Here is a 15,630-nt window from a genome sequence, read left to right as displayed (position 1 = left end):
CGGGTCACACCTCGCTACTCCGTCCCGCACGGCACGCCAGGAGCACCGCCCGCCTGAGCGTGAGGCTCTGGCACCCCCTGCGGGTGACGCGGCTGTCACACCGCGTGTCCCCGCGGCCGCTCCTGTCCCTGGGCCACCGCCGTGCCGTGCCGTGCCTTCCCTCCGGACCGGGAGCCTCCCGGCACTCCGCCATCCCTGCGCGCGAGCGGCTCCTGAGGGGGAGCGGCCGTGGCCCCGCCCCAGCCCCGCGCATGCGCGGCGCCGGCCCGGCAAAATGGCGGAGCTGGAGGAGTAAGTGCGGCTTAGCGGAGAGAATGGGGGGCGTGCGGCATCCGCCGCCATCCGCGGGCTGGGGGCGGCCAAGGGGCGGCCGAGATGGGTCGGGATGCGGGATGTGACCGGGTTGTCTCGCCCGCAGGCCGAGGCGGCGGATCCCGCTGGTGCCGGAGAACTTGCTGAAGAAGAGGAAGGCGTACCTGGCCATCAAGGCCACCCAGGCCAAGCAGGCGCTGCTCAACAAACGCAAGGTACGGGGGGGCCCGGCGAAGCCTGGGTCTGCAGCCCCGGCTCGTTCTCCGGAGGAAGGAGTCACAGTTCCTTGAAATTCCTGGGAAAGGATCCGAGTGGTCGGGCCCCTCGGAGAGGGCACCGCGGATGGGCAGGGATCGTCTTCGGGGTTCCGAGGGGGACTTGAGTCCCTCAGCCTTTTCTCCGTGTGTCTCTGAGCCGTGTAAAGAGGACAGGATTGTACACGTTATTACACCGAAACAGGAATATATGGAAGACTGAGTTGTTCCTGTTGGATCAATGGTGGTCAGGTGTTTGCAGCCACATGTGGGAAAGTGCAGCGCTGCTGAGTTGCCTTTGCCGCCCTGGGATTTCACTGTCCGAAACCACTTTAGTGTTGAAACCCTGCAAGGAAGCCGTGCTTTTCTCAGGGTTCATTTAGAGTTATTTCTCTGTTAGAGCAGCACAGGTCATGGTGAAGCCTTTTCTGCCTGTGGGGTGGCACATGTCCTGGTGCAGACACACCCTGTGCACACTGTGCCATTTCCAGACTGGCAGAGCAAACCTTTCTAATTCCCAATCTGAGACCTGTTCTGCTGTACCCCAGCCAATACAGTAGGTGTCTGTCTTATAGCTTTCCCAGTGAATTTTGTGGGATGATGTGCAAAACTCCTGGTATTTTGTTTAATACCATGTTTACATTTTTAAAAGCATCAGTGGCTTGCTGTATTTCCAAGGTGGGAGCATAAGCAATAATATTATATAGCCACTCCTTAAGATTCTCATTGCAAAAAGGATCTTAGTGATAAAACTTTGATTAGGTCTGCCTGTTTTGACAATTCAAATGAATTTAATGGGTGATTTACGAGGTGAAATAGAACAGAAGACACATAACGTTAGATAATTTAATTTAAAGTGGCCTGCTAATTTAACCGGTAGAGTACCTTAAATATAATTGTGTAATGCTGTGCATTTTCAAGTGAGTGTTGGTGGATGTACTTATTCCTAAGGTAAAGAGAGACATTTAAACATCTGTTTAATTCTAAAAAGGAGCTTTACATTTTCTAGTAATAATGAAAAGACTTTTTATCAGGGGAGCCAGATGTTCTGTTTAAATTAGCAATATTTAAGAGTTACTTGAATGTTTGAAATTTTTCCTGCATGTGTGCCAGTATAGAAACTGACTTTAAATGCTCTTGGAGGGTAATTTTGAGTCACACTAGGGTATTGCTGTAGCATCTGTTTTGCTCACATGTTGTTTCTGGCTTTTCCAGCCATTGCTGAGCTGTGTGTGTAGCTATGCCTAGAAGTATCCCAGGTCTTTTCCCTAATTTATATTTTTCCTGCGGAGAAGCTCTTTGTTCACTGTTCATAAATAATAGTTGTGTGTAAGTTCCGTGTGTTGTCCCTCAGTTCTGCCTCCCTTGGGCTTAGGTAATCAAATTTATTTTCTTACTGCTTCCAAAGCTGTAAGGACATTGTTCACTACTTCTGCATTTCATTTGGCCTTTGAGATATAAACCTCACTTTGTTTTCCTTTTGTCTGCAGCAGCAGAAGGGGAAGCAGATCCAGTTCAGGCGCCTGGAAACGTTTGTTCGGGACTCGTGGCGCAAACGCCGGGATGACACACGCCTGAGGCGCATGGAGCAGAGGCCTGGGCAGGCGGCGGCACCACAGGAGAGCAAACTGGCCTTTGCCGTGAGGATTGTGGAGTGAGAGCCTTCCCCTGCCCTGCCCTGTGTTGTGTCATTTCCACGCCAAGGCAGTGGGATCAACCCAGACATCACCTTGCGGGTGATCTGAGGCCTTTTGCTGCCGTATTAGAGAAATGTGGTTACTAATAACTTCTGTTTTCCTCAGTATTAAGGGAGTGACCAAGAGGGTGAGAAGAGTGATTGAGTTGCTGCGGCTGAAGAAGAATTACACCGGGGTGTTTGTGAAGCTGAGCCCACTGACGCTGAAGATGCTGCGGATCGTGGAGCCTTACGTGGCGTGGGGGTACGTACCCCTCCCGTGACCTGGGGGTCATTGGATTCTCCAGCTGCTATCACAGATCCATTACTTCTCCAGTAATGGTCAAAACTTTATTAGCTTTATGTCTAAAACTTGTTATTGCCTCTGTTCCCATTGTTCTTGACGTAACTTGGTTACTTTCCCGCCTCGGCACAAGGAAGTGGGATGGGCTTCCCTCTGTCTCATGTCTCTCTCTTACAGAATCTGATTTTTGTTTCTGCACAGACAGCCTAACCTGAAATCTGTACGAGAGCTCATCCTGAAACGGGGCCAAGCCAAGATCAAGAAAAAGAGGGTGCCTCTGACAGACAACATGCTAATAGAGGAACATTTAGGTGAGGAAGAGGGTGAGAAAACTGAAGGTGTTGAGAGTTTAGAGTCTGACCTGAAAGGGTGGGGAGGGACAAAATCTTGCCAGATTGGAGGACTGGCAATTCTGGAGCAGTGTGGGTAAAGATGATACAGTTGGACATCTTTTTTTTTTTCTGATGCAGGGGCCTGTGGTATCATTTGCCTGGAAGACCTTATTCATGAAATCTACTCAACTGGGAAGTATTTCAAGAGAGTGACCAGCTTTCTGTGGCCGTTCCATCTGTCAGTGGCTCGGCACGCGTCGCGGAACAGAGTGGGTTTCCTCAAGGAGATGGGCAAGCCTGGCTTCAGAGGGGATGCCATCAACCAGCTCATCCGTCAGCTCAACTAGTCAGGTGAGCAGTGCCTGCTGGGCTGGTTCTGAGGCTTACCCTTCATTCCCTGTCCCAAGGACAACCAGCTGCCATTGAAGATTGAGGGGGTGCTCCCTTGGTTTTGATTGTCATTCTGCAAAAGTGACCTCAGAGGAAACTAATCAAGAGTCCTATTAGGAATCAGCACATGCTGTTGGACACCCCCATGAAGGCTTGGTTCTTGGGAGATAACATTACTTTCTTGTTTATTTTCTTCCCTATTCTGCAGGGTTTTTGTGAAAACTTCAGGATCTGTGACCCGTTCCTTTTCACATGAACCTTTCATGGACATTATCTATATGCAGTGATCTGTATGCAACTTCTCTTGACTGCTGGTGCCTCTATAAAAGAAGAAATACAGAGATGAGGATGGAGATGGACTTTGAGCTGGCCCTTCTTAAAAGAAGAAGATAAATTCTGTTTGGTGCAAGAATGAGCTTCTTGGAGCAATTTCACTTTTGCATCTCTGTAAAATAAGTGTTTTTTATGCTCACTACTGCAGACTTCACTCTTTGATGTGCACCTGCTTCTGGGGGTGAAGGGGTAGTGGAGTCACAATTGTGCTGACAGGCAAAAGAAGACACCAAGGTATTCTTCTGTTGCTACAGCACAAGCCCTAGTAGTGAATAATGTCACTTTTTAAGTACCTAGATTGTATTTATTTTTAAAAAATTAAGGGTTTTGTGTTCCTGATTTTAAGAGCCCTTTTTTTGGCCTTTTTTTTTTTTTAACTTCTGCTAGATTGGGACTGTTGGGGAGAATTATTTCCTGGAAATAGGAAAGCCCAAAAAGGTTGTAATACAGTCATGGGGTGAGGTATATGTAATCAAAGTTTTTAAAATAAACTTCTGAAATTATATTATTATAACAGAAGGTCCTACATCACTGTAAAAGAGTGGAAAAAACAGTTAAACACTCTGGCTGGAATGAATTTAGTGAAGGAGGTGAAGAAAACCATGGAAGAGTCTGAAAGTTCCAGAGATTTAAATCCCTAATTTCTTCCACTACAGAAATGGGTAAGGACACATGAAGAGTCCAATGCTGTTCAACAAATATGGAAGGCACTGTTATTTTAGTTCACTCTGACTACTTAAACTGGTTTTTGAAGACTTAGGTGGGGGCAAACTGTTAATCCATGAATAGATTTCCTGCAGACTCCACACCAGTTGGAGACTCAGGAAGGAAACAGTTAAGTAACAAGACAAGGAGGATGCCTTGTGGATGTTACTTGTGTGACAGTTATAAACTGTTTTATGATGTAGCATTCATAAAACTATCTGAAATAGGAAGGACTGCAGATTGTCATTTAGAGAACACTATAAAACTAGAAGCTTTATTCTGTAAAACAAGAGTAGAAACATAGAAAATGCTGGACAGACACTACAGACATACACAGAACAACTTTGTCCCCAGAACTAGAGCCCAATGGTCATTAAAATACAAACTTTCATCTATTTAAAGTTTTCCTGATAAACAGCTGCTTCCACTGTAGAGCAGTACAAGAATTGTTTGGATGATTTGTTTTTGGGTTATTTCTGGTAATAAAACAGCCCAGGCTTCTGACATGAAAACTGGCACACTAGGAATAAGATTATTTCAGTTGCGACAGAGAATTTGAAACTGCTAGCAGAATGTAGTTTTAAAATTACTTTAAAATATAAAGTTAGAGGATCTGAACATAATTCTAGCAGCTAATCCCAGATTTAGGCAGTTTTTCTAGCAGAGGCAGTGGTTTAACACACCATTAGATGAGCTCATACAGTAACGTAAGAATTGAACTATGACCATGAATACCTTTTTAAAATCTCTTCAAAAATGATGCCAGCTTAGTCTAGTGTCACATTTTCACAGACAGGCATGGTGTCTTTGCGTCATGCTTTATCAAGAGGACAGTAATGATGTGCTCATAGCTTAGCTGCATGATGAATAGAAACTGTACAAGATGACAGGACAAAATTTGCCCCTGCATCTTAGGGAACAGAATCCTTCTTGTAAGCCACCGTGGTGTTGACTTTGTGGATTGTGGTAGTGAAGGAACGCAGCCGAACCTCCTCTGAATTGGCTATGAACTGTGGTCCTGACTCTTCCCACTTGGCTGGCACTGTCAGGTCTTTATCCGTGTAGATCAGCAAGTCAAAGGCACCTGGGAGCAAGGAGAACAAATTCATCATAAGGAGATGGCAAGTTTGAAGTACATCTTCTAGAAATTGACCAAGGTTTTCAGGAGTTACACTGATACTAGTTACGTGAAAAAAATCAATAGTTAAAATAAGTTATATTCATGTGAGGCCATTTTAGTTTTCTCAAAAACTAAATTGTGTTGTAAATTTTTTTAAGCGTGTTACAGTGCTGTGGAGCTGAGCTCTGTATAGAATTTCATATGAACAAATTATTCATGAAAACTTGCATTCCTCAGGGCATACATATTTAATTTCCTCAACTTCATTAAGCCACCCAAAGTTCTGTCCTGATCTCAGTCTAACAATGTGTTGTGTCACAAACCTGATGGTACCTGATGTGTAATAATCAAAAAGCCTCTGAAAACCAGAAAATATTTTCTTAAGTTGGAAAGTTACTGAGGTTTTTCAAAAGTGTTTTATTTCTTTAGTGCAGTTTGGGATACTCACAGGCAGATTCCAAGAGTGGCAGGAAGGTTACTGTGGCAGTTATTTGTCTGATGACAGAGCGAATTTCATCCTGAATTGCCTTCTGAGATTTCTCCCGTGGTCCACTGGAAAAATAAGAAAACTCTGGTAAGAGAAGAAACTTCTACTGTGCTGACAATTTCCTCTAAATAGAGTTCTCTTTGTTAAGCTCTGGTAGTCTGTTTGCTCCAGTATTTTTAGAGTATTAGTAACACTTTATGAAGTCTTTAGAGAAAGTTAAGTGATAGCTGCTCTCCCTTTATTGTCGTTGGTGTGCTCAGTCTGGCTTGCAGACAAACAGAGGGCAGGATACTGAGAAATGCTTGAAGGAATAATGGCATCGATTCAGTGCCTGCCCCGGTATTTGGGATAGGGAAGCGCGGGAGCGGAGGGACCGCGGTACTCACTTGTCATCCTTTGCAGTTTTGTCGCACTCGATGTCAAACTGCCACCGCTCCAGGACCTCGCTGCTGTCGATGCTGGAGATGACCACCACTAGGCGCTGCACGATGCACTTGTACAGCCACTCTGCAAGAAGCCAGGGCAGTACTTAGAACAAGAGAAGCAGCGGCAGGGACACTGCCGGGAGGGCCCCGCCGCCGGCCCGCACCTTTCATCTGCTCGGTCACGTTGTTGAGGTAGTTGGCCAGCTCGGGGTCCGTGGTGACCAGCAGCGTGAGCCCGTACTTCTGCACGCGGGTGAAGGTCTCGGGGGGGTAGATGCCCCGCTGGTACAGGATGCTGTTGATTCCATAGGCTGCACGATTTAGACGGAGAGGGAAAGGGATGTGTACCACACCCCCCCCACGCCCCAGCCGGCGGCCATGTCGCTCCACAAGACGCGGCCTCCCACCCCCTCACCTCCCCTCCCACGCTCCTTCTCTCCCTCCCTCTCTCGCAGCGCGGTCCCCGAGGTCCCCCGCGGCCCCCTCACAGAAGAACTCGGCGACGAGCTCCGCGCTGCCGCGCAGGGTGATGCCCTGGTGCTCCCGGCCGAGCTGCTGCTGCGCCGCCATGGCCGCCGCTTCCCCGCCGCCCGGTTCGAATCCGGCCCCGCCCCCGCCCGGCCCCGCCCCTTCCGCGCGTGCGGCCGCGCTGAGGGGGGCGCGCGCCGCCTCAGGGGACCGCAGCGGCTTTCCCTCGGGAATCGCCGTTCCCTGGGCCCCTCACCCGTGGGAAACGGGCCGCAGCCTGCGGGGTCCCGTGGCTGCCTGGCGGGGAAGGAAGGGGTTTTTCCTCCATGTTAAACTGCCCGGCCGCTCCCGGTGCCGTTGCGTCTGTGGGCGGGGCTGAGGGGAGCGCGGAGCGGGGGTGGAGCGAGTGAGGAGCTCTGCCCCGGGAATGCTGTGGGAAGTTGTGTTTCGGCGTTTGCCAAGGTGTATTCGACGTTACGAGCCTAAAAATGGTACTTTCCAGGTATGAATTCAACAAATAGTTCACTTATGATTTATTGTTGGCTTTCATGGCGTAAGTCATGCAGTAGCTGTTTCAAAATAAAATACTCTTCTGCAAGCACTGTGGAGATGCAGGTGGGAAGAACGTGGAAAAGCAGGATAAACAATTTTTTTTCCAATCCATAATAACTCCAGAAATAATTTTTTAAAAAGGGTTAAGAAGCATTTGGGTTGTTGGGCTGCCTTGGTGAAGGGCATTTGCTACTTGGTCGAACAACTTCAGTCCTGTTACTACAGGGAGACCAAGGAAGATGTTGCAACCAGCAGTGGCCATCATATCTTGGAAGAAGCTGTGGCAGAGGTTAACAGGTAAGAGAGGCTGAGCAAAACAAGGAAATGTTGAAGTATGTTATTATGAAGAGGGGAAGTTATGGTCTGCTGGGATAGTAACAAGGTAGCCAGCTAATTAGATTATAAAAACAATTATAGGCAAGAAAATGAAAATTAATGGGTTTGCTGGGCACAGCATAGCTGCAAATGAAATTATTCCCTGGATGTGATTCTTCCAAAGCATCATCTGATATCATCATCTCAGGTATAGCTTTTGTTAGATACCCATATTGCTCTTGAAAGAAACAAAATGAACAGTCTTAAAATGAAGTTGTATTCAACCCAGAAATATTTATGGTGAGGATAAAAACCATGTGGTTATTACACAGTACAGTGGGCCAGATGCTAAGAGAGTAAATTGATGGTGTGATTGCTTATTTTATTGTAATAAAACACTTTTTCACAAAAGCTTTGGCTTTCTCTTGGTTCCAGTTTTGATCCAAGAGGAAGCATGGTTTTCCTCAGGGTTCAGGCTTCTGTGATTAAAACAAATGGTGTAGTCTTGAAGTCATGTGCTGAAGTTCTGAAAGGGTCTGAATAATTTAATTTACCACAGGAAATTTATTCTGGATCTTGTTCACTAGTGATTGTGTTATATATAAGTCTTCTGAATAAAATATTTTGTGAGTAAGAGTGGTGTATTTCCAAGGCTTTGATAATGGAAGCATTTTTCATCCAAAGCCTTACTTTGAGAAGTTGGATTGCTGTGAATATCAGCTGTTTTGCTTAAAACATTATGTACTATGGTTCTCTTATTTATCTTTACCAAAATCCCTACACTTGGCTTCTTGTCCATTTTGCTTTTGGAGAGCTGCTCATTTTTGTGATAAACAGAAGAACTTGAAAGCATGAGACCAGGCAAGAATAGTAGAGCTGTGAGTTAACATATTTCTCCTCCAGCTGTTGAAATCAGACAGAAGAAAGGAATCCAGGTGTTTCTTGTTTAGGAAGTTGATGTCCCTGTGTTTCAGTTTGCATGGTTTGCACACACACACAGGTGCATATGCTTATCATGGCAGACCTAATTGCTTCTTCATTACTGCTGACAAGATTCACCTGGCAGACACTGAGAGTGGTTGGTGACCTCTCTTAGAACTCTGAGCTTCCTGCACCTGGGCTTTCAGAGTTTTGGGTCACTTTTCTCTCCCTGCTTCTGGGCTGTGATTAGCACCAGGTTCTGCCCTTCTCCCCCACAACAAATCCCCAAGACCTTTGCATTTTGTCTGTGCTGTAAGTAAGCTGCAGCTGCCATCTGACCATGGCCCAGCCAGGTGTGATGGGGACGTGCACACAAGCCCTTCTTTGTGTTCCTGACCGTGCTCCATAGCCAGTGCCTGCAGTTTGTGCTTAGGGAATGTCCAGCAGGAGGAGGGGTCTGCAGCTCTGCCAGGGATGCTGCTAAGGGTGAGTTGCTGATTTGTGACAGGCTGCTTCCTGACCTGCTCCAAGGGACTCTCACGAGTCAGGAGGACAGGCTAAGTTGTACTCCTGGCACACCAGGAGTTGGCTACCCTTGCTTTAATTATCTCATGATAAAACCTTCATTTTCATAAGGAATGTGAAATCCCAGTTGGATTTAATTTAGGTGTCTTATAACTCCTCGGTCGCTGTTCAGTTTCTCAGTTACAGCTTGATGTTGCAACAGTTTTTTTTGGTTCTGGTTCTGTGAAAGGAAATGTTTTGTATTTAGCTTGGCTTGTCTGCAACATTCAATGATTGTTTCCCCATGGTAATTGTCAGTGAACCACGGGGAATCCAAATCACTGGTAGGCCTTCACTTTTTTTTTAAGGCAAGCCAGGTCACATCCCCATAGTCATTCAGCACACTAGGAGACATAATCCACTTGCAGGCTTCATTCCCATTATTTGTTTATCTTGTAACCTTGAGGAGGATGTGGACAGGTCTCTTCTCTCCAGAGTAGCAAAACAGCTTATGTAATGAAAGTTTCAAAAGTCTTTGCAGCACTAAAGTTTGCAGGGTAAGTACAGGTGCCTCTTGTCAGCTGTGAAAATAAAATCTCTTCTCAAGTTGGCCAATCCTATTTTTAAAACATAAAACATGGAATATTATTACAAGCATCAATGCTGTGCCCTTCACAAAGGCAATGAGAGCAGTGCAACAGTGAAAGATTGTCTTGAACTTTAAGTATTCATGAAAAGAAATGGCTATTAAAATTAGTCAGTATGGGCCAATAATCTGCACTGTAACTTTTAATGTGATGAGTAGACTTTCCAAAGGGACTTCCCTTGGTTTTGAATGCCATGTGGAAGTTTTTACAGTTAATTATCTGAATGTATTTTGAGATTAGAATATGTCAGGTACGTACTTACTTCTTTTGTAAAATGAGAGAGCTTTGATGTTTCTTTTCTTAAGCCAATGTTAGAACTCCATTTAGCTTGATAGTAGCTGTGTCCAGGTAGTGGCTGCCTTGTGCAGTGAAATAAATTCTTTTTGATTTTGAGACTTTTGAAAGCTCTTTCTGTAGAACATAAAGTGATATCTTTTTCCGTTTCTGGGGAAGGTCTTCCTTCGAAGACCTGACATTTTTCTGAAGGAAAAAGTTAATATTTGTGACGGTTTTACCCCTGAACGACCAGGAGATGGCAGCAGGCACACGCGTTTCTGCACCCCTGCAGTTTTGGCTGGAAGTGCAGCGAGTTGGTTTCACTCTTAGGTACTTCACTAGTTTTACACCTTTTTCTAGTTTTAAAATCATTGTTCAGAATCAAGGGGATACTAATGCCCAGTTTTCGTGTTTACCTTTGGTTGCTGTTGCATTAAAGACAATTTAACAGTGAAATTATTATTGTTAAACATTTCATGTGAGGATAGGAATCCTGTTTCAGAATTGGGACGAACAGGACTTTATTGAGCTTTTTTGTGCCATGAGAATTTATGATGTCCCGTTACACTGGTAACAGGTATGTGAAATCCACTGAATCCTGCTCTTTACAACTTAATCCCCTTCATTACTTATTCCCCAACCTGAAGGTTGATAGTTTGAAAGGTGAATGTTAATCCACTTTAGTTTAGCTCCTGTCATATCTGAAGTTTTCATATTAATAAATCAATGGAAAACTAGGGAGTTTTTAGGTAACTTAAATTTACTAAGCCAATATTCCTGGAAATTTAGCTTTAAATTCAAAATGAGCCTTCTTAAGTACCCCAGAACATTGATTTATCATATATAGGTTTATCAGCAGAGACTTTTGGTGGGTCATCAGAAACTGAGGAGAAAAGGATCCTGAAGACTGGTAGCACAGTAAATAAATACGTCTTGCTAGTACCATAGGGAATTTTGATAGGATTCTGTTGTGTGGTTGCAACATGTTAGATGGGAGTTGTTGCTTTGTGATTGCTTTCTAATCGTGTCACTTCTGTGTATAACCATGATAGGCTTGTTCAGTTTATTGTGCAGCAAGGAATGCAGTGCAGCTTATATAATGCCTGAGAACTTTAATGACTGAAGAGGGAAATACATTGTAAAAAGCATGTAATTGGCATTAGAAATAAGCTAGGATATCAGCACTCTCCTTTTCCATCCTTGCTTACCTGGAACTTTGTATGAACTTGGCCTAATCAGTTTGGATGTAGATTTCAAATTTCCACAAAAGGATTTAATGGTCCTGTCAAGCTCATGTACACTGAGTTTCTGCAGCTTCTACCATGGAGATGCCTTGTGCACTGACATCCTTTTATTTTCAGGAACAGAGTCTCTACTGGTTTGGGTTTTTTTTTGTTAAGGTTTGACAGTGATGACAGAGCCCACCCTCATTTAACACTATGTTATAAGAAAAGTCATCTAACACTGAGAAAATTGAGGTTCAGTAACATTTACATCCAGAGGAAATCCAAACCCTCATCTCCCATGTCCAGGGAAGTCTTGTCATCACCAGGCTTTGAGCTGGTTTGGTTGGGCAACATTCCTTTTGCCCTGTGTTGAGACTGTGCCATGGAACAGAAGGGAGTTGAAAATCCATTTGGAGACAGCAGGGAAGAGGAAGACATTGAGCTTTAATGGTCAAACACCTTGCAAAGAGACCGCAGACTCACAGTCCAGCTGTCAAATTACTTTGTGTTTCTTTTACTTTATTTTGCCTATATTTTCACTTTGTATGAGATTTTCAGTACCCATAAAACTTAAACAGTGGGGTCTCTTTCTCTGGGTGAAACTTGTGTCAGAGAACTTTTTCTAATATTTCTTTTTATTGATAGTCACATTTCTTTTATAACATTTTCATTGTAAACTATGTTAAAAACCCACAAAACAATATTAGTGGGAAGTGGTAACAAAGTTGTGTTGCCCTGGGTGGTTATAAGAAATGAGGGGTATTTGTCTCCTGTTATTATTACCTCAATAATCTCCTAAAATGCTGCAGGATGACATACCCTGTCTGCTTGTTGCCTGTGCTGGTTTGTTGGGTAGAGTGCCCTGCATCCTCTTGTGCAGCTCTTTCCCTCAGCAGCATGGCCCCATTGCTGAGCTCACCCTGCCAAAGCTCTGTCTCACTGTGCCTGGCTGTCTCCAGTTACTGCCACACACGAGGTTTGCATTACTCTGATGATGTTTAAGATTTCCTCTCCATGGCAGCCTTAACCTTGCTCTGTCCTTGGGCGCGTTTTGGCCAACCAGACTGCACACAAATTTAGAAGCTGTAAAAATCTGTGCTGACCTGCAGGTTTTTACACGTTACCCTTGGCGATTTTGCATTATATTTACCAAATAAATTGCACTGTTATTCATAAAGAGGGAAAAAGAATCCAACTAAATTCCCTGCAGATGGCAGAGGACATGCACGTGATCACTCCCATCTCCTGTTTCAGCTGCTGCTTCATAAAAAATCCAAATAAATATTTTAAAAAATGCTGATAGTAGCAAAACTGAACCTAGACTGAAACAAAAACCTGTAGCAAAGGAGCAATAGTGGACATTTTACTCCAACATTAAATAGGATGCTGTAAAGCCAAAGGTGGGTAAGTGTTGTAAACAAAAGTTTTGTATAGCACATTAAAACATGCAGTAACAAATTCAATTCTTCAGCTTCATGTACTTCAAGGTGGCTTTGCAGTAGTCATGGTACCAGAAAATTACATGGGTGTGTAAAAGATTGTAGTGTTTGGGCAATATTCATCAGCCACCCCTGCTTGAGAGAGTTGTTCAGGGATGTATAGTCAGTAAAAATTGAATTTTACAGCTACTGAGCACAACTAGAACAGGAAAATTAGTGACCTGAGAGTAGCATGGAGAAATCACAAATGGGAAACTACTGGCTGTGTGGGATTTTGATGCCCTCAGAATATTTTGGCAAAGAATTAAGTTACCTGAAAAAAGGCTCCATCTCTGAAGATGATGATTTGTGAATCAGGATGATTTAGCCAGCTTTTAACATGTTAAAGGTTCAAATAAACCAGCTGTAACTCCTTTGCTAGATACAGAGCAGTTGGTGTCTTAGCTGTTTGTGTGCACACCTTTTACCTTCACAATCCAATTCTTGACAGGATGGCTTTAGGAGAGTTTTGGAAAACTTGACTTAGTTCTAATTTGCAGAGGGCTCCTGAACCATTGTTCACTATTAAGTAATGGTGACCGCAAGTTACTATGGCCTGATTGGATAAAAGCCAGTCTGAAACACAATACTGACCTGTGTAGTGCTACATTAGTTTTTCTTTATACAGACTATTTCTGCTGTGTTAAATCACTCTTGGTGTTTCTAGAGTAGGCAGTTTCAGTCCCCACTCAGCCCTGTCATGACTGTTTTCCCTCTTTCTTTTCTCAGTCTTTGAGTGGAGGAGAAGGACATGGTCTGGTAGTGTGACATTAGAACTGCATGTCTCCCTTATTTCCCCTTGAGATTTGTAGCATGAAGTTATCAGTATCTTTAGCAGCACTAAGGTGAAATATTGTGGGGTCAGTCTTTTTTTTTTCATTTGGTAATGGTGCTGTTACTCACTTATATGCCTGAGAATGAATTTTCTTATATTTGGCTTACTGTATTATTAACTGGAACACTAAAAACCATGCCTATGTTGGAATAGGAATGCCCTTTAGAAGAGGACTTGTTTTTGTGAAGCAAAATAATTGTTCCCAGAAAAACACATTCCTTCTCCATCAAACCTCCATTCTATTTGACACACTAGCTGTTCATTCTCTGAGAATCTAAAAATCATGTTTAGTGATTTATGGACTGCTGTTGCTAATATTTCCATGATCCCGTTAAAAGTGAGTGCTTTTTCCTCAGTGGCCAGTTTTTTGTGTTTTAAATAACCAAAATGTCAATTAAACTGAAAGCAGGTCTAAATCATGTATATACTAAAATTGGCATTTGCTTGCTGGCAGATTTTATAAACTATCAAAATCTGTCCATATCTGAGGAAAATGAAAACCAAGGTTCTGGATAATGTTAGGAAGTAGGAAACGTGTAAATTTACATGCTGTGTGAAGTGAAATAGTCACAAGCAAGTCAAGTTTTAAATGTTCCTCATTTTTATTTACTGTGTTACATGCTCTTCCATTATTTTATCTCACACAAGGTTTTATATATATGTGTATATGTGTGTGTGTGTATCTACTCGCACGCACTTGCTCTGGTGGTTTCCTTTTTCTGTGATGCCTTTTCCAGGTAATAGAAAGGAGGTTACACATGTGTTCAACATGGGCTTCTTCATAACACACATTATTTCCAGCACTTTGAAGGAAATACAGAAACAAAGAATGGTTGAGGTTTGAAGGCACCTCAGGAGGTTTTCTTGTCCAACCGTTCCTGCTCAAGCAGGATCATCTGGAGCAGATTTCCCAGGACTGGGAAATACCCATGGCTTTTGGGTGTCTTCAGGGGTGGAGATCTTCGGGTTAAACTGTCCTGGCTCTCTCAGCCTTCCTTTGTAGGAGCATAAGTGTTGCCTCATGTCCCGCCCAGTGTCCAGGTCCTTTTCTGGAAAGCTGCTTTCTGGCTAGTTGGCTTCCAGCATGTCCTGCTGCATGGAGGCTTTCTTATTCTTCCACAAGGGTGGGATTTTGCACATTCCCTCGTGGAGGCTGGTGAAGTTCCTGTCAGCCTATTTCTCCAGGTGGCTGAGCTCCCTCTGGATGGCAGCATGGCTCTCTGCTGCGTCAGCTGCTCGTCCCTGCTTTCTGTTATCAAACTTCCTGAGGGTAACCTTACCCCATCATCCAGACCATTAGTAAAAATGTGACAGGAAAGCTTTGGGTCAAGAACTTTACTGAATAGTTTTTTTCTCTGAGAAGGAAAGCTCAAAATCCTAGCAAATCAGTTTGGTAGTTTTAATTTAGTGTCTTCACTTTTCTACAAGCATTGCAGGTTTTTTCTTTGGGTTTTCTACACCATAGCCACCTTACAGGCTTTGGCTTTGGGTATGAAGGTTCTGGCACTAAGCAATCTTGTTGTCTTGGCAGCATTAAAGCATTCATAGCCCCAGCTGTCTCCTACACACCACAGAAAGCCTCCAAGTCCCTTAATTTCTCATGAAATTTGGCAGAATGGGAAACCTCAGGGATCTGTAAAAGGACTAAAACCTGCCAGATGCATCTGCTTTAATTTTTTTCTTTAGAGATGGGCTCAGAGATAGACCTTTTCTCTGTCAGTGACAGCACAGTGGGTTCTGCTGCTTTCAGGACCTGGTGATGACAAGGTTGGCTGCAAAGTTTGGCATCTTGGTAAAGTGAAGACACCTTTGGTTGCTTCTGTCTAAGAAAGCAAAGCCCTGAACAGAACTCCTCACCTTTCTGATGTCCCAGCAGTGGCAAGAATCCTAACTGGTTTTATGATGGTGTGTGAAACTGGGTGTCAGTGGGGTTTGGGGCTGGACCATCATCTTTCTAAGTCTCTCTTCTGTAGAGCTGGGTGAGTTAACACAGCCAACACAATATTGAATGTGCATGTGAAGCAGGGAAAGCCTTCAGCCCTACTTCATCAACCAAACCCACATCAGAATA

General features: G+C 44.0%; 2 protein-coding genes across 2 annotated transcripts; one reads left to right on the top strand and one right to left on the bottom strand.

Annotated features, from left to right (window-relative positions):
• Positions 1-230: 230 nt before the first annotated feature.
• RPL7L1 (ribosomal protein L7 like 1) lies at positions 231-4,117 on the top strand. Its single transcript, XM_084204084.1, has 7 exons — positions 231-291; positions 419-527; positions 2,057-2,220; positions 2,369-2,506; positions 2,747-2,856; positions 3,016-3,228; positions 3,476-4,117. The coding sequence occupies exons 1-6, from the start codon at positions 275-277 to the stop codon at positions 3,222-3,224; spliced, it is 747 nt and encodes a 248-aa protein (XP_084060210.1). The 5' UTR covers positions 231-274; the 3' UTR covers positions 3,225-3,228; positions 3,476-4,117.
• A 1,099-nt stretch (positions 4,118-5,216) lies between these two features.
• MAD2L1 (mitotic arrest deficient 2 like 1) lies at positions 5,217-6,907 on the bottom strand (the record flags this gene model as incomplete). Its single annotated transcript, XM_084204355.1, has 5 exons — positions 5,217-5,389; positions 5,874-5,977; positions 6,299-6,419; positions 6,502-6,648; positions 6,826-6,907. 5 exons carry the CDS (start codon positions 6,905-6,907, stop codon positions 5,217-5,219), a joined length of 627 nt encoding a protein of 208 aa, XP_084060481.1.
• Positions 6,908-15,630: the final 8,723 nt, after the last annotated feature.

The sequence above is a fragment of the Fringilla coelebs genome (assembly GCF_963513975.1).
Source record: "Fringilla coelebs genome assembly, chromosome: 4".
NCBI classification, from domain to species: Eukaryota; Metazoa; Chordata; class Aves; order Passeriformes; family Fringillidae; genus Fringilla; species Fringilla coelebs.
Note: the sequence above shows the minus strand (reverse complement) of the source record. Positions and strands in the feature narration are given on the sequence as shown.